At 42.1% G+C, this 25855-nt stretch overlaps 1 protein-coding gene, 1 long non-coding RNA gene and 1 pseudogene across 2 annotated transcripts; 1 reads left to right on the forward strand and 2 right to left on the reverse strand.

The window, feature by feature from the left end:
- Positions 1 to 94: 94 nt before the first annotated feature.
- Positions 95 to 8253, reverse strand: LOC144368403 (uncharacterized). The gene is made up of 3 exons (XR_013428165.1): positions 7979 to 8253; positions 4530 to 4808; positions 95 to 779 (listed from the first exon to the last, which is right to left on the reverse strand). It is a non-coding gene; the product is annotated as an uncharacterized LOC144368403 (long non-coding RNA).
- Positions 8254 to 8755: 502 nt separating this feature from the next.
- LOC144368395 (Fc receptor-like protein 5) lies at positions 8756 to 17525 on the reverse strand. The gene is made up of 6 exons (XM_078027240.1): positions 17294 to 17525; positions 14949 to 14969; positions 13488 to 13733; positions 11298 to 11552; positions 10780 to 11064; positions 8756 to 9277 (listed from the first exon to the last, which is right to left on the reverse strand). Exons 1-6 carry the CDS (start codon positions 17370 to 17372, stop codon positions 8982 to 8984), a joined length of 1182 nt encoding a protein of 393 aa, XP_077883366.1. The 5' UTR covers positions 17373 to 17525; the 3' UTR covers positions 8756 to 8981.
- Positions 17526 to 17934: 409 nt separating this feature from the next.
- Positions 17935 to 18944, forward strand: LOC144368399 (hydroxyacyl-coenzyme A dehydrogenase, mitochondrial pseudogene; annotated as a pseudogene).
- The last annotated feature ends 6911 nt before the right edge of the window (positions 18945 to 25855 follow it).

Raw genomic sequence — 25855 nt, forward strand, 5'->3', positions numbered from 1 at the left:
TCATAACAATGGCTGCAGAGCACTGCTATAAGAGAAAGTACAGCTAGATTAAGAAAAGTATAGCTGGAGAAAGTAAAGTACCAATAGAGAAAGGAAAGTACAGCTAGAGAAAGGAAAGTACAGTGAGAGAAAGGAAAGTACAGCTCGAGAAAGGGAAGAACACCTATAGCAAGTACAGTAGAGCTTCAGAAATAATTCTTCAACTAGAAAAAGGAAAGAACAGCTCGAGTAAGGAAAGTACAGCTAGAGAAAGGGAAGTACAGGTGGAGAAGGGAAAATACAGCTGGGAAAAAAAGGTACAGCTCGGAAAGGAAGGTGCACGCTCCTCCACCTGTGGAATCCAGGCACACCTGCTCTCCATGTGGCTGTGAGGCAGCAGGCCTGCCATGACAGCCCCCAGGGGGTGCTTCTGTGGAAACTGAGCTCCAGTCTCGCCTACTGGGGCTGGTGGGGCAATGGTCTGTCCCTTCTGCTGCTGTTAGTGGGAAAAACCAACTTACTTTTGACAGTGAGTGTCATTGTGTCACTGCGTTGTGTCTGAGCACTATTTCTGGCTTCACAGAAGTAGTTTCCAGAATGTTCTGGAGTCACAGAGAGACTGAGGGATGCTCCTCCTCTAGAATGGGCGTTTCTGCTCCCCAGGGTGACATCCTCATGATAAAACGTGTATGTGATGGGGAGGGAGCCTCCCAGGGCCTCGCAATGAAGCTCCATCACGTCCCCCACCACAGGCTGGACGCTGGGATTCTTGAGGGTGAGGACAGGACGGGACAATGGAACTGAGGAGAGAAAACATGTTAGCTGACGTTAGTGTCTTCTTAAAAAAATTTCAAACAGTTCCCCATTAAAATAATGTTAAATTTACAGAATTATATAAAATAAATAAGAAACATTCTATCATTTATCTTATTCTTATTTTTCAGAGATTTCCTCAGTTGCATATGTGTTAATAACTTTCTAAGCCGTTTCTATGTACAAATATACTTACATCAACACATAAATACAGTGAAAACCACAGGCAGCGGATCACAATACACACTCTTCCGCAACCTGCTTTCTGCCTTAGCAACCTACCCTGAGCCTCTTTCTGTGGTATTTATGAATGATCTGCACCATTCACTTAAAAGAACAAAGTTTATATATATGTATATATTTTTTTAAGAATTTTTTTAAAGGTGGACACAATATCTTTACTTATTTTATTTATTTTTATGTGGTGCTGAGAATCAAACCTAGTACCTCACAAGTGCAAGGCAAGTACTCTACCGCTGAGCTGTAACCCCAGCCTCAAAGTATATTTCTTTATATACAATAAAGTGCAACTCTTATGTATGTAAAATTTTGTACAGATATTACCTACTTTACAAACCTTGGAATATTCCATTGTGTTTATTTACTATAATATACTTAAGCAATTCTTTCTGAATGAATGGTTAGGTCATAATTTTAAAATATTTGTGTAGTACTGCATTAAATGATCCTGTAGATATATCATTATATATTTGTGCATGCATTAGGATAAATTCTTAGAAGTAGAATTTCTTGGAGGAGGTATATGAACAGTTTAAATAATGATAAATTACTCTTTAAAACGTTGGACCAATTAACACCTGCACTAGGGGAAAATAAGTATCTGTTTCCTCATACCTTTTTCAGTTAGGTTTATATTTATTATTTATTCTCTTTTTCTAGTCACTTCACTTGAATAATTCACTCATTCTCTCCTGTGTGACTCTACAGGCTGCTAGTTGGTTTTCCATGTAACTTTACTAACCCATTAATGAATTTCTAAAAATACTCAGAAATGATTTATAAAGTGGAAACTTTGAAATTTGTTATTAATTTTATAAAACGTTTTCCATTTTAATTACTGACATACAGTAATTGTGCATATTTATGGGTACAGTGTGACATTTTGATATTGTATACAATGTGGAATGATCAGATCAGGGCAATTGGTGTGTTTGTCGCCTTAGATGATTATTTGTTTGGAAGCAACATTAATTTAAAAAAATTGTCAAGTCAAATTCTTTTTTGTTGCTCATTATGAAATAACAGTGATCACAAGAAAATAATTGTTATTTTACTTCCTCTCCTGCTTCTGACCAGATGATTTTTCTTCATTACACATATATTTTTTAAATTTTCAGTGTTTGTAATGGTTTTCTTTCTTTTAACGGATTTTTTAGTTGTAGATAAACACAATACCTTTATCTTATTTATTTATTTTGATGTGGTGCTGAGTTTTGCCCAGTGCCTCACACGTGCTAGGCGAGCGCTCTACCACCGAGTTACAGCCCCAACCCTGGTTTTCTATTCATAACCATAGTTTTCACAATTGGTTGGCCACTGTTTCTGCATCGAAATATGTGGTTTTTCAACCTTGTGGTACAATATTCTCACCTGAATATGTGTTAAAAAATATTGTTTCTCAAGTCTTACTTGAGAAATTCTGAATTTAATATTTTTGGAGAGGAGCTTAATGAGAGGATTTTTGCCAAGTTCCCAGGTGATTCTCATGTGCAGCCAGGGTTGGGAAACCCTGATCTACTAGGTTCAGTCTGTATTTTCATATCACGTTTCCCTCCTTTATGTTGATTCACATCTTGAGGGGCTGGATTTTCTCAAGAAGTAATTTTTTTTTTCAAGAATGGTTAAAGGGCACTAAATTCCCTGAGTTTCTGCATTTTTTGACAGTGACTTTTCAGTTTGATATAAAATTCTCCGTTCTCATGCCTCTCCTCGAGGTCCAAGTCTGGACACCACACTTCTCTCTTTGGCATCCACTACTGTGCAAAGTCAAGGACCAACTGGATATTTTTCTTTCTGAGATGACTGCTCATTTTTTCCAAAAACCCTCTCTCTCACTCCACCCCGCTTCCTTTCCCCTCTGCTTCTCTTCTCTCTCTTTCTTTCACACACACGCGCGCGTGTGCACACACACACACTTTAATTCTGAAGTTCAAAAACTTAATTGAAGATAGTCTTATGTACATGCTAATGTTTTCTTCATTTTAGGAAATTTTCAAATTACATCTTTGAGTTTTGTTTTTCTCTTCAGTGTGGTTTTCTAATCTGTTTTTGAAATCTGTTATTTATTTTTAAAAATGTTTTTCCACTAGAAGCATTTAATTATCCAAACATGGGGTATCTATTGTCTGCTTTCCATATTATATTTTTGCCTCTTTTTTCTGTTTTGCATTCTGTATTGTTTTCTTATAATGATTCTTCATTCAATTAACATTTTTTAGGGGTATCTCTTCTATTCTTATTGCCTTACATTGGATTTTATTTCTAGAACATCTTTGTAATTTTCTTTGTTTCTCCCAAGTTCTGCTGAATGGTTTTCTTATCTCTTCTTATTATTTTATCGTCTTATCATCTCTTCTTTGACCTCTTTAATTTATTTTTGAACTTTTTTTGAGTCCATATTTTCTCTAATTGTATTGAGACTATCTAGAAGAATTTGAGAGTTTTTTTCCTGTTTTCTGTAGCAATTCTTCTTCATAAAAGTACTATGTCATCTTCTTTTCTCCTTATAATTTTAAAAATTTTAATTGACATAGTAATCATATCTATATTTGGGGCATAGTGTGCTATTTTGATACATGTATACGGTCAGGATCATTAGTTAATCCATTACCTCAAACATTCATTATTTCTTTGTGTTGGGAACGTCAAAATCTTCTCTGCTAATTATTTTGAAGTAGACAGTTAGTTGTTGTCAATCATAGGTACCCTCCCAATGTGCTATAGAACATTAGAAATATCCCCCCTTTCCAAGTGCACCCTTATTAACCATCTTCTTCCCCGACCACTTCCCAGCCTCTGATAAACACTATTCTATTCTTGCACAAGAATAGAAAAGTTCCAAATGCCCAGTGTCACACACTGTTAGGCTCAGGGAGGTAGGGAAGACCTATGCCATGAGGTCCTGTACTCTTAGAGCTTATATCCCACTGACATTGAGGGAGACAGACAAGGAACAGGAAGTAGAGAGGATTTAGATATTGCTAAGTGTGAGGACATAATAAAACATTATAATGGGTTAGTGGATGCATTAAGGCTGGGGGCTCTGGTTTTGGAATCGTCATATTCTTTCCTTTCACATCCAGTCCTCTGCAGACCTACTGTGAGAGCTGTAACTGCTTGAGACTTCTTTGGAGAAATTATGGTGTGGCCCAATATTTGCCCACATGGCGGTGCTTGCAGCTGAACTACGAGTGTTAGGGAGAAACAGGTGAAGCATCTGTGCATCAAGTGAAGAAAAATTGGCTCAGAAGACGGAGGGCACAAAGTGATGATTTGTGAAAAGAAATGTGTTGGGTAGAAGCTGGGGGGGTCTCTGAGCTGTCATAGGGTCAGGTTGAGCCAGGGATGGATAAGCCCTGAGGCCTGGGTTTGCTGAGAGTCGAGAAGGGTGTTAGGCTGACTGTGATAGGAAGCAGGAAGGTTCCCGCAGACTTGTGAAGGGGCCTGAGAGAGAGGGCTCTGACCGGGGATGGGCTTAGCAGGAACTCAGGGCTTACCCAAGACGGAGAGCCTCACAGCCGCACTGCGCTGGGGACCATATCCGTTATCAGCAGTGCAGTAGTAGTTCCCAGAATGCTTTGTGGTCAGAGAGATGCCCAAGGATGCTCTTCCTGTAGAGGGGGTTGAGCTGCTGCCCAGGGAGACAGACTCATGATAGAACTTGAACAGGATCGGGGGAGAACCTCTCTGGACTTCACAGTGAAGTGTCACCCGGGTTCCTTCCAGGAGCCAGTTCTCAGCAGGGCTGAGGGTGAGGACAGGCCGAGACACAGCGGCTGAGGGAGAGAAAATGAGTCAACCATCACTTCTGCCTCTTCCCTGTAATTGCCATCTGGGGCCAGAGCAAACGGCCAGACTCTAGTCTCTCCTGGCCCTCAGGGTGGTCCAGCAACCTCCCAGGCTTTCCTCCCATCCCTCCCCATCCTCCATCTGGTCTGCTCCCGTCTATTCCTTCTCCGTCAGACCCCTGCCTCTTCCTTCCTGCCCCCCTTGACAGGTGACCTGCCCCCCTTTTGCAGAGATGAAGCCCTTGGGGAAGAAGTCGCCTTATCTTGCTGCCACCAGACCCCCATCCTTACCCCCATCAGCTCTTGGCTCCTCCCCTCTGCTCTGTGACCTTGGAAGAGTTATTCCTTGGGTCAATCCAAATAACAGAGAGAGATTCTCTAGAGATGAAGTGTATGGGAGACCAGCAGAGCACAGCAAGGGGATACACAGGCATGAAAACTAGGAACCTATCCAAGGAGGCTGAGGCAAAGGGGAGTTTTTAGGGGTGAAAGGAGGAGAATTACATAAGATGGTTCTGAAACAGTAACCCTTGACTATACAAATGAATAATAAGGGTGGTGTCTGTCCAAGATAAAATAGTTGTTGGGCAAATGCTCATACAAAAATATTTTTTTTGTGTGCAAGGGTACAGTGATCTTTATGCAAGGCTGTGTTTCTGGAGTCATTTTATGAATAGTTGTTGTTATCAGGCGTGCATGCATGAGTTCCCCCTCCTCATAACTTCCTGGCTTTGTTTGTTTTGCCTAGGGCTTGACGAAAGTGACTCCATTTTGATTCTGATTGCCCAAGGTGGGTTCTCCTGTTTCTTGACCCTGTGCACACCTGTCTCTATCCTGGATATAAATTCTCTGCCTGCATCAGCTTTCTCCAAACCTCATTTGGAGTTGTTTGATCTTGTTGGACCCTCTTCATGTTAGAAAAGCAACAAAACAATATAATAGCAACATTGCTTGCGCTTAGTGTTTTCTGTCTCCTCTTTCCTGTGGACAGGCTTCTAGAAGAGATGACCTACATTTACTGGCTCTCTGCTGTACCTCAAACTCATTTCTTGCTTATTACCACTGGTGTTTATGCCAAATCTACTAAAGTTGAGGTTTCCTATTTATGAATATAACAATAATGATGCTATTCATAATAACAAAAGATACTTGCTATTATGACAGTAGAGTTCTTTTAACTATAGGTCTGGCATATATGTGTCTCTGTCATGTGTAATATGTAGATATTTACATGTGTTAACCATCAAAACCATTCCCTGAGGTAAGCACTGTAGCTGTTCCTATTTTACAGATGAGGAAACTGAGGCTCAACAAGGTTGTCATACAGGTAATAAGTGGTGAGGCAACAGTCAAACCCTGGTACTCCGGTTATAGCCTCTGTTCTACCAAATAGGACTCTGTGGCTAAATGCAGAGCCTGAGGCTGGATTCTTGTCTTCCATCACTTCCAGCTTGGCCTCCTCTGAATTGGCCCACTATCTTTTGCTTAAAGCAGGATCTTGGTTTAGTGTCTGTGTGAACCCTCTCCTAGCATCTCGTCCCTCAGCTGGGACCCTTTTGGTGTCCTTTCTCCTCAGCTGAGACCGGCCTGGGGATACTGCTCAACAGTACCTTCTCTTCTTGGGTTCTTACATCTGCTCCCCGTTGGTCCCCAATCTGGCTGTTCTACCATCCATTCTTCATCCTACAGCTGCGGTGATTTTCCCCAGCACTAAAACTCCTCCTGCATCCCAGGTTACCCTTTTGCATAAAGCCCACAGGCTTTCCTAGTGTGGAGGGCCAGGCGGGCCAGCCGCCCTCCCTTCCTCATCCTCGCTCCCGGTCTTCACTCCATCCTGCGGCCAGTGGGTCTGACCTCCTACTGGCCCCCCGAGTATTGGTTCTTTAGCACATGCCTTTGCCTGGAACCCAGCCTCTCACTTCTCCTCCCGCCCTCCCTTTCTTTTCCTGAAATGTTCTCTTTCATCTTAGGGTCTCAACTCACACAGAAGGGGTTTTCAAGTTGCCTTAGTTCTCCTAAGAAAATGCCTCTCGTCTCCCAAGTCAGATTGGTGGGCCTTGCAGGTTTGCTTCTGCCACCTCCAGGTATTTCTGTCCCTCAGGTTGACGTTTGTCCTAGGACTCATCTGCATCTGCTATTAGACCTCAAGATGGGTGCACTTGGCACAGCCTGATGTATCCTTAGATGTCAGTGCAACGCACCCACAGGCAATATGAGGTGAACACATGGGCCACCACAGAGCACTTCAAACGTCTCTAAACACCTTTGATAATGGTATCCCTGTCTCCAGTTTCCTGGTCTCTGAATGTCAGGGACACAGACTCTTTATCTCTGCCATGTGAGATCTCTCTGCAGGGTTCCCTGGTCCTTTCTTTCATAACTTGCACATCTATTGTGAGAGGGACTGGGTTCTGCCTTCTCTTCCAGAATGGGTCTGTTGTATTAGAGGAGGTCAAATCGAGGCTGATTCCAGACTTCACCAAAAGTGGACTCTCTGCTATCAGTACAGTCCCCAAATCACACTGTCTCCCTAAAAATGGGGCCTGGAATTTTGTCATGTGGATGGCCCAAAACTGACATTCAAGTCTCAATAGAGTCCATTTGAATTATATGAGAACTACCTTCAAGAGCCTTCAGGTCATTAGACCAAAAAACCAAGGTCACGCTGTCTCCTGACCTGTGTCCAGCCCCTCCCTTGACTCTGCCTCCTTATACCACTGCCTAATCAACTCTTAAAAATGCTCCAACAAGAGGGACATTTTGGATAACAGGGATCCCGTCTATATCTTATGCTGCTTGATACACTGATTGAACAAATGTCTGATAGTAAACTAACAAGAGATACCTCTGGGCTCTGGAAACTGATTTTAGAGCAACTGTCTGATTTTCCTCCCGGAAGATCCACGGGACAAGTAGAGAGAAAGGGAGAATTGGGGGTTCTTCCTGGTGAGGGGCCAGGAGAGAGAAAGCTGTGTGACATCCAGAGGTGTGATGTCACCCAGGCTGCACAGGCAGCAGGGGGGATGGCTGGTTTGGAGAGGGGAGTGGAGAGTACATCGGCTTTTCCCAAGGAAAAAGCACAGGACACTGGGAAGTGGGAGCACATTTGTGGAGGGGTCAGAGAGAGGGGTGGGTGAATGGAGGAAACCACGGCTTACTGGCGACCGACAGGCTCACAGCCTCACTGCGCTGGGGACCATATCCGTTATCAGCAGTGCAGTAGTAGTTCCCAGAATGCTTTGTGGTCAGAGAGATGCCCAAGGATGCTCTTCCTGTAGAGGGGGTTGAGCTTCTCCCCAGAGAGACAGACTCATGATAGAACTTGAACAGGATCGGGGGAGAACCTCTCTGGACTTCACAGTGAAGTGTCACCCGGGTTCCCTCACGAACTCGGTTGTTAGGAGGACTGAGGGTGAGGACAGGCCGAGACACAGCGGCTGAGGGAGAGAAAATGAGTCAACCGTCACTTCTGCCTCTTCCCTGTAATTGCCATCTGTGGCCAGAGCAAACGGCCAGACTCTAGTCTCTCCTGGCCCTCAGGGTGGTCCAGCAACCTCCCAGGCTTCTCTCCCCATCCCTCCCCATCCTCCATCTGGTCTGCTCCCATCTATTCCTTCTCCGTCAGACCCCTGCCTCTTCCCTCCTGCCCCCCTTATCAGGTGACCTGCCCCCCTTTTGCAGAGGAGATGATGTCCTTGGGGGCACTTCATTAGGGTAGGGCTCAGGGCTTTGCCCGTGCCCATTCTCTGACCGTCTCTGTTTACATGTGTGTAGGGAGGGTCCCTGAAGATCCGTAAGTCAAGGGCCTGGTCAAGAGATGTGGCCCTAGATCAGTCCTGACTCTAACATCCTAATTGTTCTGCTTTTTCATTCTTAAGAGGCACTGATCGTTGCTTAAACTGCAAAGGGATTGGTGAATATGAAGGGCGCAGACATATTCCTCACCACTGAACGTTTTCTTTAATCTCTATGTCTGAGAGTTTCCAAAACCTCCCACGGCCCACAGCCCCTTCTGTCCTGAGCTCTTTCCTGCTAGACTCTGACTAACTCCCGGAAGGCTTCTCAGAGCATTGGATGCCAATGTCCACTCCCACCCGACTGCCTGTGGTCTGCACAGAGGACCCCTGTGTGCAGTTTGGTAATCCATTCCTTGGATGACACTCAGTAGCACTCGCCTTTCCGTGGCTTGATGGTCACCAGCCTGCTGGTAAAACTTTTGTGACTACTGTTGACGTTACAGTAATAGTCCCCAGCGTCTCTGTCTGTCACCATGGAGATCTTGAATTCCGCTTCTGAGGATGTGTGAATCTTCGTTTCCTTCCCCAGCTTGACTTTATACCAGGAGAACGTGATGGACCCCGGGAGCCTGTCTACTGAGCAGATGAGCGTCAACTTCTGCCCTTCAAACACTGGTCCTAAGGCTGGGTCAGTGCGAATTTTGACCTTGACAGTAATTCCTAATAAATTAAAAAAAATGTATAGACGTGAGCCTCGTGGCAGTGGGGTGCTCGTGGACAGAGGAGAGTCACAGGCTGGAAATGGCAGAATCCGCTGATTCCCTATATGAGGTTAGCCTGGAGTGGAGTTACCTTGTCCTTGGGAACAGGGAGACGGTTGGAGAGGCTGTGGTCCCTGCTTGGCTAGGGAGGTCCTCTACTTCCTAATGTTCTTGTGGAGAGTCCAGCCTAGGAATAGAGTTAGCCCCGTCTTCTATCCTGCTCTCATGCCCACCCACACCTTGATAGAACATGGTCAGTCATCCCAGAGGTGATATCTGCTGCCCAAACAGCTGAGTAAAATGACCAGGGTGTGCAGGGGGCAGGGAGACTTGGCATCAAAGGAGACTGTCCTGGGGATTCAGTGACAGCAACAGCTAATTGGAAAGGAACACTGTTGACGTGTTTAGTAGGCTTGCCCTGGAGCACACCCTTCTTAACCTGTGTAGCATGTGACACAGAAGGTCAAAGGATTGGGACCCCGGACAGTCCCGTCTAGTAGGCTCATCTGTGATGGGCTTTTGGTCGTGATGTTGGCTTAGGGCAGTGCTTTTTGAGTTATCCTCAGGGCTTTAAGAACAAAGGAAGATCATTAAACTGAAGGGGAGAAGAACCCGAGGCTGGGGGAAAACTTTGTCAGGAATTATTGCGTTTTAACTATTGGACCATAAATCCCCTCTCCACCTTTGCTGGACTGTTTGTCCTTAAGCTAGTGACCCTAAAAAATTCTGCTTCCTGGAACTGCAAGATTAATAGGATTTAGTCAGTTTAGAAGAAAGTATCATTGAACTTTTGTTTTTCTTAGGAACAGGGATGAATTTACGGGAAATGCTATCACTTTCCTTCCCGGCTCACTCAGGAATTTGGGCACCACAGGCCACGTGTCCCTTCCTAATGCTTAAATATATTTTCCATGAGACAGACCAAATTTCATAAAGGGAACCATTGGGCCATTGGATGAGAGTCATGCTTGAAAATGTCTACAATTTTAGAAACTTGGGGAAAAATGAAAATGGCACACCACCATTCCCAGGGACATGAAATTGGAACCGTTTATTCCCCAACCTTTTGTCCTTGGATTTCCCTGTCTTTCCGCACTCTGCTCCAGGCACCTAGTGTTCCAAGTCTGTCCATTTGGCTGAGCAGAGTCCAGGCAGCCCAGCCATGGCTCATGACTATAGACCGAGCAGGAAACACAGGGCATCAGGGAAGAGAGTTTTCAGAGAAGAAAAGAGTCGTATCTAAAGGCAGCGAAAGAAAAATGAGCCCTGTCTCTCTTCCTGGACTTTTTTTTTTCTCTAAACTCTTCTAAGATGTCCACAAGAGTTGAGGTCTCTTCTGTCACACAGCTCCCATTCTCACACGTGGAAGAAGCACGTTCCACACGAACCAAACTGATGTGCGATTGCACACAACTCTCCCAGTCCCGTCCCCTGTCCATCCCAGGACCCACTGAGACTCACCCCTCACAGGGATGGAGATCTTCCAACTCTCTTTCAGAACGTGGGAATTCACTCTCTTTGCCTGGCACCAGTAGGACCCTGAGTCCTCTGTCCCCAGGGCGGGAATCCGGAGCTCTGGGGAGCTGCTCCAGCCTGACCCCAGAACCTGACCGTCTCTGAAGAAGCAGAACTGGAGCTGGACATGTGACCTCTCTGGAGGGAGCTGAGTCTGACAGGTCAGGGTCACTGGACTTCCCTCCGTGGGCTCAGAGGAGCTGCTGCTCAGCTCGGGACGTGGAAACAGCACTAGAAAGAAAGATCACAGCAGTCCCCAGAAGAGTGAGGCTTGGAAAGGCACCGGAGGGAAAAGTGCCTCTGTGGCACCAGCATTTCTGAGTTCTGCCGTCCATCAGCACAAACAGCACAGTCGCACTTTCTCTCACGGGCACCCCAGCCCACCCTCTTCTTCCTAGTCTACCTCTGCAACCTCAGGTGCCCTCCTTCTCACCAGCCCACTCACAAAACAATGAAAGCCTTACTTCGGACTTGGATGCTGACTCTATTGGAAGAAGCTGTACAGCACGTGTGCATATAGCCACCACAGTGATAGTGACCATTGTGCGCCAGATCGGCATCATCAATGTGCAGATCAGAACTATTATTAGGTAATATCAGGCGTTCACCGTTCTTAAAAAATGCTACAGTATTCAGTTCCGTTTTTGCTTGTGTCCGACACCTTAGAAGCACGGAGTCTCCTTCGAACACATAAGGTGGACCCTGTAGGATCAGTGGAGCTGGAGGAAAAATAAGAGCAGTTATTTGGTTCATCCCACTGTTTCCTCTTTCTCTTCATTATTATTCCAAGGATTCTTAAAATACTTATCACTTCCCCCCTGGGAAATAAAATGAACATATGCAATTGAGAAAAGCTGGAAAGTAGAAATGTAAGTAAAAAGTATCTACCATCTCACTGCCCGGAGATGCTTCCAATTGTTTTTCTTCCGTGTTCAAATATGTGAGCGTCTCTGTGTATTTTTTTCTCCTTTATCGAATTGGAATAATATTTATATATTTGATAAATTGCCCTTTATTTACTATATCAGAATATTTTCCCTCATTACTGAGCTTGATTTTCAATGGGGGACAGTTTTCTTTTAGGGGCAGCATTGTAATTCATTTAATGAATCTTCGTCTCTTGGTCACTTAGGGTCTTTCATTTTGGGGGATGTATATTTATGATCCCTTTAATAGGTAAATGTTTAAGAGGGAAATTGTTATGTTACTACACTGTTTCCTTTTTCACTAAATTAAAGGACATTGTAACTGGGATGATATGACTTCAACTTTATAGCAGGTGGTCTTAGGACAAACAGGAAATTCTTCATCTATAGCTATAAATGTGACAAATCATTATGCCACTTGTTATTTCAAATAAGTAATATGGCTTAAAACTACACACCTTAGTGTATAGGAACTGTTCAAATGAATTTCAACCCAAATTTTCTTTCACCTGAGCAGCTTATAAAACATACTCATTCTTGGACTGCACTCCCATAAGTTGTTTCTTTTGAAATACTGAGGAATAAACCCAGACCCCTGTACATTCTAGATAAGCACTCTACCACTGAGCAACATCCTCAGCACTTTTAAATTTTATTTTGAGACAGGATCTTGCTAAGTTTCCCAGACTGGCCTTGAATTTATGACCTTCCTGCCTCATTCTTCCAAGTAGCTGTGATTGCAGGCATGGGCCCCTGTGCCCTGCAAGTCTACACATATTGATTCAGTAAATATAAGGTAGGGCCTGAGTATGATTAAAGACCTTCCCAGACCCCAGCATCATGGTGCATGCCTATAATCCCAGTGGCTCTGGAGGCTGAGGCTGGAGGACTGAGGGTTCAAAGCAGTCCTGGCAATGGTGAGGTGCTAAGCCACTCAGTGAGGCCCTGTCTCTAAATAAAATACAAAATAGAGCTGAGGATGTGGCTCAGTGGTCTAATGCCCCTGAATTCAATTCTCAGTACCGACTTCCTACGAAAACAAAGCAAAACAACACCAAAAAAAAACCCCAAACCCAAAACCTTCCCAGGCTTTCTGACTGAGGTCAATTTTGAAAACCACAGGGTTAGCTGGGCATGGTGGTGTATGTCTGTAATCTCGGTGAATCAAGAGACCAAGGCAGGGGGAATGCAAGTTCAAGGCCAGCCAGAGCAATTCAGCAAGACACTGTCTCCAAACTAAAAATAAAAAAAAGGGATGGGGATGTGGCTCAATAGTAGAGGGCCCTGGATTCCATTCCCTCATACCCCAAACAAACACCCCCCCACACAAAACCATGAAACTACAACACCCCCTTTCCACACCCTGCCTGGGAGTGAAGACCTTAATTCACTCTGAAGAAATGGTAGTGTCAGGGTCATCCATAACCTTTAGCTGTTATGTGGCAATGATATCCTTCTGGATACACTACTCGGAGTCTCGGCCCATTGGGCTACATGAATTTTATCTGGATAGTATCAATTTTCTTAATTTTTAGGTTCAAACTTAAGAAGCTAATTCTGTTCCCTGTCTGGTTACACACAGAGCCTGTGAACACCCTCCTTGTTTTACTATAATGTGGATCAAAAATGTCCATTCAGGAGCCGACCCAAGTGAATAGTGTCAGCAGCCTGAGAGAAAATGGTCTGAAATAATTTCTAAGGTTTTTATTTCTTTCACTTCTGTCTCACCTGTAGAGAATTCCAAGTGCACAGGGTCGCTCACAGGCAAGTCATCAGCCTGGCATCTGTAGTCTCCAGATTCACGAGCCCTTAGGGTGCTTTTTGGGGTTCTTCTTAATACTTTTTCCTTAAAGTACCATTTTGTTGTCCATGGGGAGTGGGAACTAGATCCTTTGCAGGTCAGATCTATGCTCTCTCCTTGGAATAAAACGGTCCATGGAAATTCAAGGGAAATTATGGATTTGGATGGAGTTACTGAGGAGGAAGAGAGAGTAGCAAAGAACAATGTGAATTCAAGAGGATTCACTGCGATGTCTGTGGTTAGTTACCTGTGGTGGAAGTGGGTCATGGGAAAATGACCCTCACCCCTGTCATCACATTCCTGAATGTGTGTGTGTGTGCAAACACACACACACACACACACATACACACACCACCCCACAGGTTTAGAGACATTAATTCACTTTGAAGAAATTGTAGTGTTTGTGTCGTCTGTAGCCTTTAGCTGCTATGTGACAATTACATCCTCTGGATATGCTACTTGGAGTCACTGCCCGCTGGGCTGAATGAGTTTTATGTAGATAATTTCATTTGTCTTAATCTTAAATTCAAAACTCAGCTAATTCCCGTTCCCTATCTGATTACAGACAGAGCTTACACAGGCATTGTTAAAATTACAATTTTGCACTTTTCCTAAAAGAATAGATAATTCTATTGAGGGATTTTTTGCTACCAAGAAAAGCTTAAGAGATCAAGTTGCCTAACAGCTTCGTTTTATAAATGATAACTCAAATGTCCAGAAAACCCCAGCATAGCTAATTATGGAAGGACAAGAAATGGATAAATTATCTATTGGAATCCAGAGGTGACCTAGGGTACAGTTGAAGCAGCTGATTTGGGAGGAGGAGAGGAAACGTGGGGAGTTCTTGCTATTCATGGATTCTCAGATAGCCAAGACACCCCCTGGCCCCAAGAGGGATGAGTCACAACTAGAGTAAACGTTGATACAGGCGGTCTGTCTTCAGCCCTGGCCTGGTCCCCACACATTTCCTGGAGGACTGACTTCCAGAGCTGTGGAGGTTAGGGTGTTCCTGCTGGCATCTCACAGTGGGATGTTTTCAGAGGATCTCTCCTGGCTGGCTGACTAGAGAAGAGCCTATCCCCAGCCCTGCACGGTGACCACGGAGTGGAAGGAGTGCCTCGTGGATAAGTGGGGTCCAGCTCTAGTAGGAATAAATTCAGGGCCCAGCCGAGGTCAGTGACTGGATCTAACACTTCACCCCGGGAGGGGCAGAGGGTGGCCATGAAGATATGCTAACCCTTGCGCAATGCCAAGAGACCGGGTGTCATTTTCACATCTTTGCCGGCCTTGGCAAAGAAATGGAAAATAGGAGGGGTTTTTAGGCAAATGTTTTATGTTAGAGAGACACGCTTATCCAGACACACTGAGGAGCAAAAGAGAGAACTCACCAAGTTGTTCACTGACAGGAGCTGCAATAAATGAATAAACACATAAGTAAGTAAATAAATAAATAAACAATAAAAATAAAGAGCCAGAGATGAGCACAGAGCATGGATTCTTCAGTTTTTCAAGGATAATACCTTTCCCCAATCCATTTATTATTTCTTCCATTAAAAGAAAATTAGGTCTAAAATATTGTTATCTTTCAAACGTCTTCACATACAACATAGTGCTTAGACGTCTAACATAAATTTAAAAACGGTATCTGAGACTATCACGCTAGTGACGTAAGCCAATCCCCCAAACCAAAGGCCAGGTGTTCCCTGTGATATGAGGGTGCACATGAAGGGAGGAGGGTAGGGAAGAATAGAAATACTTTGGACTAGACAAGGGGGAATGAAGGGAAGGGAAGGGGTCGGAATAGGAAAGACAGGACAATGAATCAACCGGGTGTCACTTTCCTATGTGCGTATATGATTTCACAACCGATGTAATTCTAAGTCACGCACAACCCGAAGAATGAGAAGTTATACTCCATATATGCATAATATGTCAAAATAACATTCTACTGTCATGCATAACTAATAAGAGCAAATAAAAATGGTATCTTCTAGCAAAACGTTGAGCAGTGGGAGAAACAGCATCGTGATGCCCGGTGATATAACCCAGGGTCTAAGTATAACAACAGAATTACACGGGAAGTATTGGAGGATGGAAGGCTACCCAGCCCGTTGCGGAGAGTGTGTGTGTGTGTGTGTGTGTGTGTGTGTGTTTGTGTGTGTGTGTGTGTGTGTGTTGAAGAGGGTGAGTGGATCATGGAAGCGCCTGGAGGAGGAGAAAACTATGAATGAGAATCAGCCAGGGGAGGGTTAGTGTTTGTGTGTGGCAACAGATGGTGGGAAGAGTAATCAAAACAGGAAGGGCACAGGAGTGAAGAGCAACACTGGTCCAGGAGTTTCGGGGTAGTTGGGGAGGGACGGGGTGGTGGTGTCTGGAAGGCACCATGGGGAAAATGAGATTAAAAAGGGATGCAGGGCCTGAGAAGGCAGGTCCATTTTTATGATAGAAGCCACGGGGAGCCATGGAAAGTTTTCAAGGAGGATTGTGACAAGGTTAGAATTGGACACTTAGATGGAGCACTCTGACAGAGAGTACCCTTTGATGGGACAAGATGTGCAGCACCTTAGAAGGCAGGGCGAGAGTGCTGATGTTTAATGTTGCCAGATTGCTTATCCAGTAAGGGACCTTTCTCTTGATTATTCAAGATTTTACAGGCCAGAAAGCTTAGCAGCTAATAGGCGACAGTATGGCCTTTTGAACCCAAAGTGCATGCCCCTCGCCATTCTCCTGTCCTATCCCTCCGTGTGGTGCCACACCAGGAAGTGCTTCTGTCTCTGGAACATTCCAGCATCCCAAGCACCTTCTGGCTGTAGGGTCCTCTTTTCCTCCATCATATCCACTCTGTCCCTCCTGCCTCCGCCTCCTCGTCCTGCTGTCCCTCTGAGTCTCATGAAGTCTTTATCAGCATTTGTTGTGTAGTTTATTATCTGCCTGCACCATCAGTTGGAAACTCTGCCTCCACAATGATTTCACTGGGATCCTGTTCCAGAGCTTTTTCTTGCACACTGGTTACGCTGGGAGCCCGTCTAAAGCTGAGCTTCCTGAGCTCAGAAATGGTACCTCCCATGTCCTCTCATCATTCCCCAGTACCTGGGATAGTGCTATCCATAGACAATAACTGAAATTTAGTTTTGCCAAACAAATTTATAAACATTTAATTCTGACCTTTAAACCTTGGCAAAAAAAAAACCCAAAAACTAGCCACTTTGTAGCTATGACTTCACAGAGACTTATGCACACGCACAATGAGAATGTCATGTGTCTGAAGTTTTGTCTACCCCTGTCCCTATTGTGTTCTTAATCTGTCAATCACTGCTGTGACTTGCCCTCTCATGCCTAGCACCACAATCTGACCTTGTCATACAAGGAACAAATGCATCTCCTTTGCAGAAAGAGGGTAGATTGTTCCCAGAATCAAACACTAAGAACAAGCAGACACAACATATCTTTCTAAGGCTTCATGAAGTGTCTGTTAAAGAGAAATGTAAGTGAAACCTTCATAGAGCGCTATGGGCTTCTTCTTTGTAAGATTGAAGGAATTTTTTTTCCATCCATGACCACTGTCTTTGAATTCACTAGAGGAAACCCTGAGCTGTACAGTAAAACATTAAAATACAGTATCTTTATGTGGGAAAGACTGAGCAGGTGCTGGGCCCTAAGAAAGGGCCAGGGCCAGGTGGAGAGAGGAGCTCCCCAGACCCCAACCCAGGCTCATGTTGAGTCATCTACTCACCCAGGACCAGTAGAGTCACCCACAGCAGCATGAAGACCGGAACCACCAAGACCTGAGACCCAAAGACAAGTCTTCTCATAAAAGCAGGTTTGGTCTTGATCTTACAGTCAGCACACTGTTCACATCGGCCTCAAGTAGCACATCTGAGAACATGCTTTTTTGAAAAGAGCAAAATGCATTAGTAAATTAGAAACAAGGAAGTGGGAGTACCCATGGTTAACTACCAATCAGGATTTCCTGTCCTCTGATCAAATGGAGAAAATAAAGATTAGGGTTCTTAAAAAAAACCACATGCCATTGACCCCATATTTCTCTTGTTGGGAAATTACCTTAAGGAAAGTATGTGAAGATAGTTCTATAAAAAAATGTTTATTGTAACATCATTCATTATTACCTGCACACTGGAAGGAAGCATGGGGATGTTTAATAATATTCCAATCCATCTATACAATGACAAACTATTAAGAATGAGGCAAACCTAGCTGGTGTGGTGGCTCACCTCTATAATCCCAGCAGCTTGGGAGGCTGAGGCAGGAGGATCTCAAGTTCAAAGCCAGCCTCAGCAAAAGTGAGAAGCTAAGCAACTCAGTGAGACCCTGTCTCTAAGTAAAATAATAACAAAATAGAGCCGTCCCTGCAACATGGCTTTCGTAACCAGGCAGTTCCTGCGCTCCTTGTCTTCTTCGTCCAGCGCTTCGGCCTTGGCGAAGAAAATTATTGTCAAGCATGTGACGGTCATCGGCAGTGGGCTGATGGGTGCCGGCATAGCCCAGGTTGCTGCAGCAAGTGGCCACACAGTAGTGTTGGTGGACCAAACAGAGGACATCCTGGCAAAATCCAAAAAAGTATTGAGGAAAACCTTAGGAAAATGTCCAAGAAGAAGTTTGCAGAAAATCCTAAGGCTGGTGACGAGTTTGTGGAAAAGACCCTGAGCAGCATATCAACCTGCACAGATGCAGCATCTGTCGCCCACAGCACAGACCTGGTGGTGGAGGCCATCGTGGAGAACCTGAAGGTGAAGAACGAGCTCTTCCAAAGGCTGGACAAGTTTGCTGCTGAGCATACAATTTTTGCCAGCAACACTTCCTCTTTGCAGATCACAAGCATAGCCAATGCCACCACCAGACAAGACCGATTTGCCAGCCTTCATTTCTTCAACCCAGTGCCCCTGATGAAACTCGTAGAGGTCATTAAAACACCAATGACAAGCCAGAAGACATTTGAATCTCTGGTGAACTTTAGCAAAGCCTTGGGAAAACATGCTGTTTCTTGCAAGGACACTCCTGGGTTTATTGTGAACCATCTCCTGGTGCCATAGCTTATAGAAGCGATCAGGATGCATAAACGAGGAGATGCATCCAAGGAAGACATTGACACTGCAGTGAAGTCGGGAGCTGGATACCCTATGGGTCCATTTGAGCTTCTTGATTATGTTGGACTGGATACTACAAAGTTCATTCTGAATGGGTGGCATGAAATGGATGCCAAGAACCCACTGTTTCTGCCCAGCACATCACTAAATAAGCTGGTAGCAGAGAAGAAGCTGGGCAAGAAGACTGGAGAAGGATATTACAAATACAAACGATGCACAGCTTCTCTGGCTTCAGGAAGAAGTTTTGTGAGTGTGCTCTAACCAGCCCCGAGAGCCATGGGGATGCGCTTTGGTCAGGCAATCCCTCTCTGTGCAGTCTGTTCAATGTGCATTTCAATTATAATCTATCTGAGGCAATTATTTCACTAGTCACAGTAATGATAGATTCTTCCATTGATAATTAACTTCTTTTTTTAGTCTGTTCTTTTTTATGTATTTTCTAAAAAAACTTCACACCCTCAGTGCCTTGGAGCAAATGTTTCTTTCGAACCTTGTCTTTTATGTAATGCATTGTTTGAGTCACTGAGAAAGGAGAGGCCCTTCCTCCCAGAGTGAGCTGCTGGCTTCATGTTGCTGTGCACTCCTATGAGGAGCCAGCAACGCACACTGGGCATCTGTGAGGGACAGCAGTCCGTGATGCCTGCATCTTGCCTTTCTGAGAATATTTTGCTGCCTGCAGCTTTGAGCCTTATCCTGCATCTGGGTGTGACCTAAGATGTTATGTCTTTATTTAGCTCATCATCAAGACACTGTTGCTGGATGGGTGGGAATATCTGTGTATGTTTGGTTTCCAGGAAGACATGTTTTCATGATCATTCATATCTACAAATCCTAATCATCAAATCCTAATCATTACTCTCTCTTTTTTTTTTAATAAGAAATCAGAGCTGCAAACTCCTGTAAATTGTCTTCTAAGAAAATGCAATCTATTAATCTGTGAAAATTTGGAAATAAACATGTAACTTAAAATTTTAAAAAAAATACAAAATAGGGCAGGGATGTGGCTCAGTGGTTAAGTGTCCTGAGTTCAGTCCCTGGTTAACACCTCTCCCCTAAATGAGGCAAACCTCTACATGCTAAGATTAGACCACTCTGATTAATGGGAGAGGACAAAACATGAGGTGCTGATTGGCATTTGCAGTATTATTTCTTTGTTATAGATGGAAAAAATTGAACACGTGTATAAATGTATTTTTGTAAGTATAAATATACCTTTTCATGGAAAGCACTAATAAATGGTTATATTTGATGTATTATTGGTGGGAAAGAGCCACTTCATTGTGTGTATCTATCCTGTTTTATATGCATCATGTGTATGAATTGCTTCTATAATTTTTTAAAAGTCAGGTTTCTGTGCTGGTGCACAGGTCAACCAGGCCCCTAAGACATTAGCTGCCATAAGGAATGTCAGTTTCTCTCTTTGAAATATTTTTTCCCCACCTTTTCTCTCTGGACTCACACCTTGGTCCTCCTAAAGGGACATTTAACTTTGTATCTACTAATGCACATTGCCTTTGGCATATGATGTCACATTTAGAACTACTGTGCCCTGAGGAAAACATTCAGGGTAAACAGAGACTGAATCCATCTCAGTTCAGTAGGGGACCCTCAAGGGGAACAGAGTCTCTGCCTGCATTTGGAGCTAAAACAAATAGAACAGCTGTGAATATTCTTCTATAGATTTCAGTACATGTGCATGGATTTCTATGGGGTAAATACCTGGAAGTGGAATTACTGGCTCATCAGGCATGCCTAGAGAGTATCCAGGTTAGAAAATGTGGCCATGCTATTTTCCAAAGCGATTGTGCCAATTCACACTCCACCAAGCAACACGAGCGTTCTCAATGCTCTAGTCCTCGCTAATGCAAGTATTGCCATCGTGTGAATTTTAGCAATTTTGTTGGATTCATCTTAATAAGATTTTAATTTTCATGTCCCTGGTGATTTAGATATCTGTTCTCTATGTGAAATGTTTGCTCAAATATCGACCTATTTTTGGTCTTTATGTTTTATAGTTCTTTTAAACTCTAGATATGGATCCTTTGTTGGATATTGCAAATGTCTTTCTTCGGTCTGGGCTTTTATTCTTGCTCATTGATAGATCCTTCTGATTAATGATCATTCTAAACTTTGATGGAGTCTAATTCATCAATCTTTTCCTTTATGGTTAGATATTTGTATAATCCCTTCTGATTTTGTCTACTCTAAGACCATGAAGATATTTTTGTAGATTATCATCTAGAAATATATATATATATATATATATATATATATATATATATATATATATAACTTTTTAGTATTTAATAATTTTTCCTCTGAATTACTACACTGGCTAGAATATTCAACATAATCCTGAATGAAGTGGTGATAACAGGTGTCCTTCCAGTCACACAGGGAAAGTTCTCAATATTTCACCATTAAATTGTATATTTTTTTAGGTGATTTTGGTAGAAAGTCTTCATTAGATTAAGTAAGTTTACTTCCATTTTTAGTTTGTTAAGAATTTTTCTTTTTTCCTATATGTTGGACATTGAGTCACAGTAAATACCTATTTTGCATTTATTGAAATGATCGTGTTTTTCTTTTTTTTTTTATGGTCAATCACATTGACGATGATGTATGTAAAATCATCTCTGCATTCAACTGGGCCATGATGAGTTGTTCTTTTTTTACGAATTACTGGATTTGACTTTTAATTTGGTTTTGGATTTTAGTATTTGTGTTCATCATGAGAAAGGTGGACCTATACTTTTTCTTTCTTGACAAATTTTAATATCAAAATTATGTTGGTTTCATAAAACAAGTTCCTCCATTCTCTATTGTCCTAAAGAATTTGTGTTAAGATTATTGTTATTTTTTTCCTTACCCATTTGAAGGTTTTAGTGGTAAAGCTGATTGGGCCTGAATTTTCTCTGGGGAATGTTTGTGTGTGTGAATGTGTGTTTAATGACAGATTTGACTTTGAAATCCAAACAGGTTTATTCAGATACTTTCTGTTTGTGCTAGTTTACATAGGTTATATATTTCCAGGAATGTGTGCAATTACATTTCCAAACATAATGACATTATTTATAATGTCTTCATGTTATTTTTTAATAGTTCTGAGATCTGTAGTGACATTCCCTTTTTCATTCCTAATATTGATAACTGTGCTTTTTCTTTCCTCTTTTTTAAAAATTATTATTCTTGATCAGTCTTTGAAGGGATTTATCAGGGGGACTAGCCTTTTCAAAGAATTGTTGGTCTTACAGACTTTTTTTATGCTGTAGGTTTATTTTTCTTTTTCAATAATTTCTGCTCTTTTCTATCTTCTCCATTCTACCATTTTGGATTTAATTTGTCTTTAAAAAACTTATTACAGGGATATTTACTATTTGATTTTTATAGTTTTTTCTTTCTTAATATATATATATATTTATGCTATATATTTTTTAACCTAAATGTGGGTTTAGCTACAATATGCAGGTTTTGATATGTCATATTTCTATGATGATTTTGTTCAAAATGATTAAATATTTTATTAGGATTTCTTTTTTGACCCATAGATTATTTTGAAATGTATTGTTTCACTTCCTAACACTTAGTGATTTCTTTTTCTTTTATCATTGATCTCTAGTTCAATCTCTCTGTAGTTCAATCTGTCTTTGAAATTTGTTGAAATTTGCTTTATAGATTAGTGTCTGAAAAGTTTTACAAATATTCTACATTTTCTTTAAAAAAGAATTTGCATTATGCAAGTGTTGCTGCAGTATGTCCTTTGTCATTTAGAGTGTTCTATATTCTATTCTGAATTGTTCAAATATTCTATACTCTTAATATTTCTTTATGATTTTCTATCAATTACCAAAGGAATTATGTTATCGCTTTCCATCATAATTCTGGATTTTTCTGTTTGTTCATTTTTTTCTGTCAAATTTTTTTTCTTTTTTTGTATTTTTGAAGTTATTTTATGAGATGCATTCTCATTTAGAATTGTTACCTCAGTGTGAGTGTGACAGTGTGACTCATCATTATTAAAAGTCTCTGTGTTTTTGCCCAGGAGTCACCTTGAAGGAATTTCATCTACATTTGGGCTTTATTTAGATGGTTGGATGCTCTCCTTTAAATCTGAAACCGATGTTGGATTGAATGAGTCTGGGTATCTCTAGAGGTGATAAGTCCATTGTTTTTACAGAAGAGAATGTAAATGTTTGTGGCCAGAGAATGCACTGTCTCCTAAGATGACTAGTAACAACTCCTGTCATATTGTTTCCCCCATCAAGAAGGAAGGCTGTATCCATCGCCCTTAGATCTAGCTGGGCTTATGATTCGCTTGACCAATGGGATGTGGCAGAAATGAAGCTGGGCAAATTTCAAACCAAATTCTTTAGAAGCTTGGCAGAGCCTTTGTGTTTTCTTGGAACCCCAGATTATCATGTAAGAAATCTAATTGCCAAGACGGAGAGTCCCAGCCAGCCCCAGCTGGTGCAGCCAACTCAGATAAGGCACTGACCATGTGACTTAAGCTATTTTGGATTCTCCTACACCCCGTTATATTCCCTGATGAACATAGCCACATTCATGACCCCCAGATAAGCCAGGTGCCTGGCTGAGCATGACCAATTATAGAACCATTGCTTTGAGTCACCTGGCTTTTGTGTGGTTTTTTTTAGGCAGCAAGAGCTAACGGGGATGGGTTTGTTCTATCTTTCTTAAGAAGGTCCTTTTTATCATTAAGAAATAACCCAGCCAGAAGCAGTGGTACATGCCTGTAATGCCAATGGCTTGGAAGGCCAAGGTAGAAGGATTGTGAGTTCAAAGCCAGCCTCAGCAATTTAGTGAGGCTGTAAGCAACTCAGCAAGACCCCGTCTCTAAATAAAATACGAAAAAGGCTGGGGATGAGGCTCAGTGGTTAAATTCCCCTGGGTTCAATCCCTAGTACCCCTACCCTCCAATGAACTTATTCTCTATAATGATTTTTCTCTTAAAGTCTTTTTCTTCAAGTTTGTTAATTATGTTTTTCAAATCTATATCCTTATGGATTTAGTTTACCTCAGCTCTCAATTTTTTGTATGCCTTTTATGGCTCCTGGTTTTTATGCATGCATGTTTTAATTTGAGTGCATTAACAATTTTTATGATGTTTTATTTCTCCTGATGATTATTCATTGCCTGGTACTATATGGCAGAGGCATTTACTGCTCCTGGAATAGCCGTATTCTCACCATTTCCCAGCTCCCTAATAATAGAGAACCACATGATTTGTGTGTCCAATAAACTGTGGGTGAAAGTGGTACATACTAATTCCAGGCTGAAATATACAAGAACAGGTAGGAAATGTTCATCAGCCCTTCCCTGGCTACTGGACCACAGCTTGTGTGTTTCAGAGAGTGGACTCATAAAAGGGTGAAGCCTCTCGCTGCCTGGGTCTGCTGCTGAGGCACATTGGACATGAAACTGAGATTAAAGTCAGCTTTTATGTGTTGATTCACTCAATTTTGGGGGTCTATTATTATTAACATTACACAAACTGTCCTTTCCTCAAACATACTATCAGAACAATTCTAAACTATCATACATTTCCTAGCCTTCCTGGAAATCATTTTAATATTCTTCATTCAAAATGAATCTGACTTTTATTAAGGAAGAATCCTTCTAGTTTTATTTTTTTATGTGCTCCAGAACTGCTTAAGTATCTTTGCAATTATCTTAGAATTTTAGAGCCAGAAGAATACTAGAGTTATAAAGTCAACCTAGTTAATAAGTGACCACACTGAATGTGTGTTAAATTCTTCTATCCTGAAGCTAAATAAATAACACACTGTCAACTTCATTCTTCTCTTGGTTTCGTTTGAATTTCCCTCTGGTTCTTCAGAGTAAGTAGGCTGGGGATGTGGCTTTTAAAAAGTTTCATTGAAGATAAAGTTTCATTTTTCCTTTTTGGTCGTTTGTGGTTGGTTTCAGAAAAATAAAATGTGGTAGATATGCATTTATTCTGAACTGAAAGATTCTTAGTCCAATAATAGGTACGTTGATTGGATGATTACTGTAACCACATTGGATATTTTGTAAAGATTACCTTTTGAAATCTTTGCCTCCACACTAAAAAAGTTAAATAGCAAAATAACCCAGGCAGTGTTCTTTCAGGCGGATATTGCTATCCATAGCTTATAAATGTATAATATATTCTTATTCTTAATAATGATTTTTTCTTAAAGTCTTTTTCTTCAGCTCAAGTTTGTTAATCATGTTATTCAAATCTATATCCGTATGATTTTTATTTACCTCAGCTCTCAGTTTCTGGCTTTGTAAGACAAAGACTTGTGGACTATAATGGCAAAGCCAAGACCAGAATCCAGATCTGCCCGAGCCTTAACAAATTCAATAAAAAGATACACCAGTCACAGGCATTTGAACAGGAACTCAGATGCAATGCAAGTCCTAAAGCCGGCTGTAGCGGGGACAGTTTTCATGGCTGAAGAGTTACCTCTCAAGAGCAATTGTTAAGGGCTATTTTGGTGACAGGAAATGGAAACTCAGTGTTCTGAAGTTTAAAAATGAACACTGAACTATTTACAAAATATACAGATAATACTCAAAGGTGTCTGGAGGGCATATTTAAAGCAAGAGGTAGGAAATTACCTATAGAAATTTTATAATCATTGGATCGGGCTGGGATATCTCTTAGGGTTCTGTTCATCAATTTGGAGAAGGGCCAGAACCTCTTAGGAGCTCTTTGAGCGATGAGGAGAATTTTAAATGTTGACACAGAAGGTGCTCTGGCATAGTGGCTAGGAGACAAGTGTCATATAATACAGTGAGGGAGAGAGAGTCGATACAGAAGAGAAAATCCTGGCAGCAAAACCAAATCAGAATAAAGAAAAGGCATTATTTCTTAAACGATTTTGCATCATTTTCTGGAGGAAAAATCTTACAAACAATGTTCTATCATGACAGGGGCAAAGGAACACAAGCTCCATCACCAGGTTCTGCCACCAACCAGTTGGGTGACCTTGGACAAATTATTACAGTAATTTTCTTCATTTTAAAACAGGTGCCACATACCTACCTGCCTTGGGTAGGTATGCAAATCAAAACTGGTAATGTTTTCCTTGCCTGTTCGGAACCTGAATGTAGGTGACACAAAATCTGTTGCCCTTTCAAAGATCTATTTACGTTTTCCTCTCTAACCTTTATACCAAGTTGCC

This window comes from Ictidomys tridecemlineatus, chromosome 11, assembly GCF_052094955.1.
Source record: "Ictidomys tridecemlineatus isolate mIctTri1 chromosome 11, mIctTri1.hap1, whole genome shotgun sequence".
Taxonomy (NCBI): domain Eukaryota; kingdom Metazoa; phylum Chordata; class Mammalia; order Rodentia; family Sciuridae; genus Ictidomys; species Ictidomys tridecemlineatus.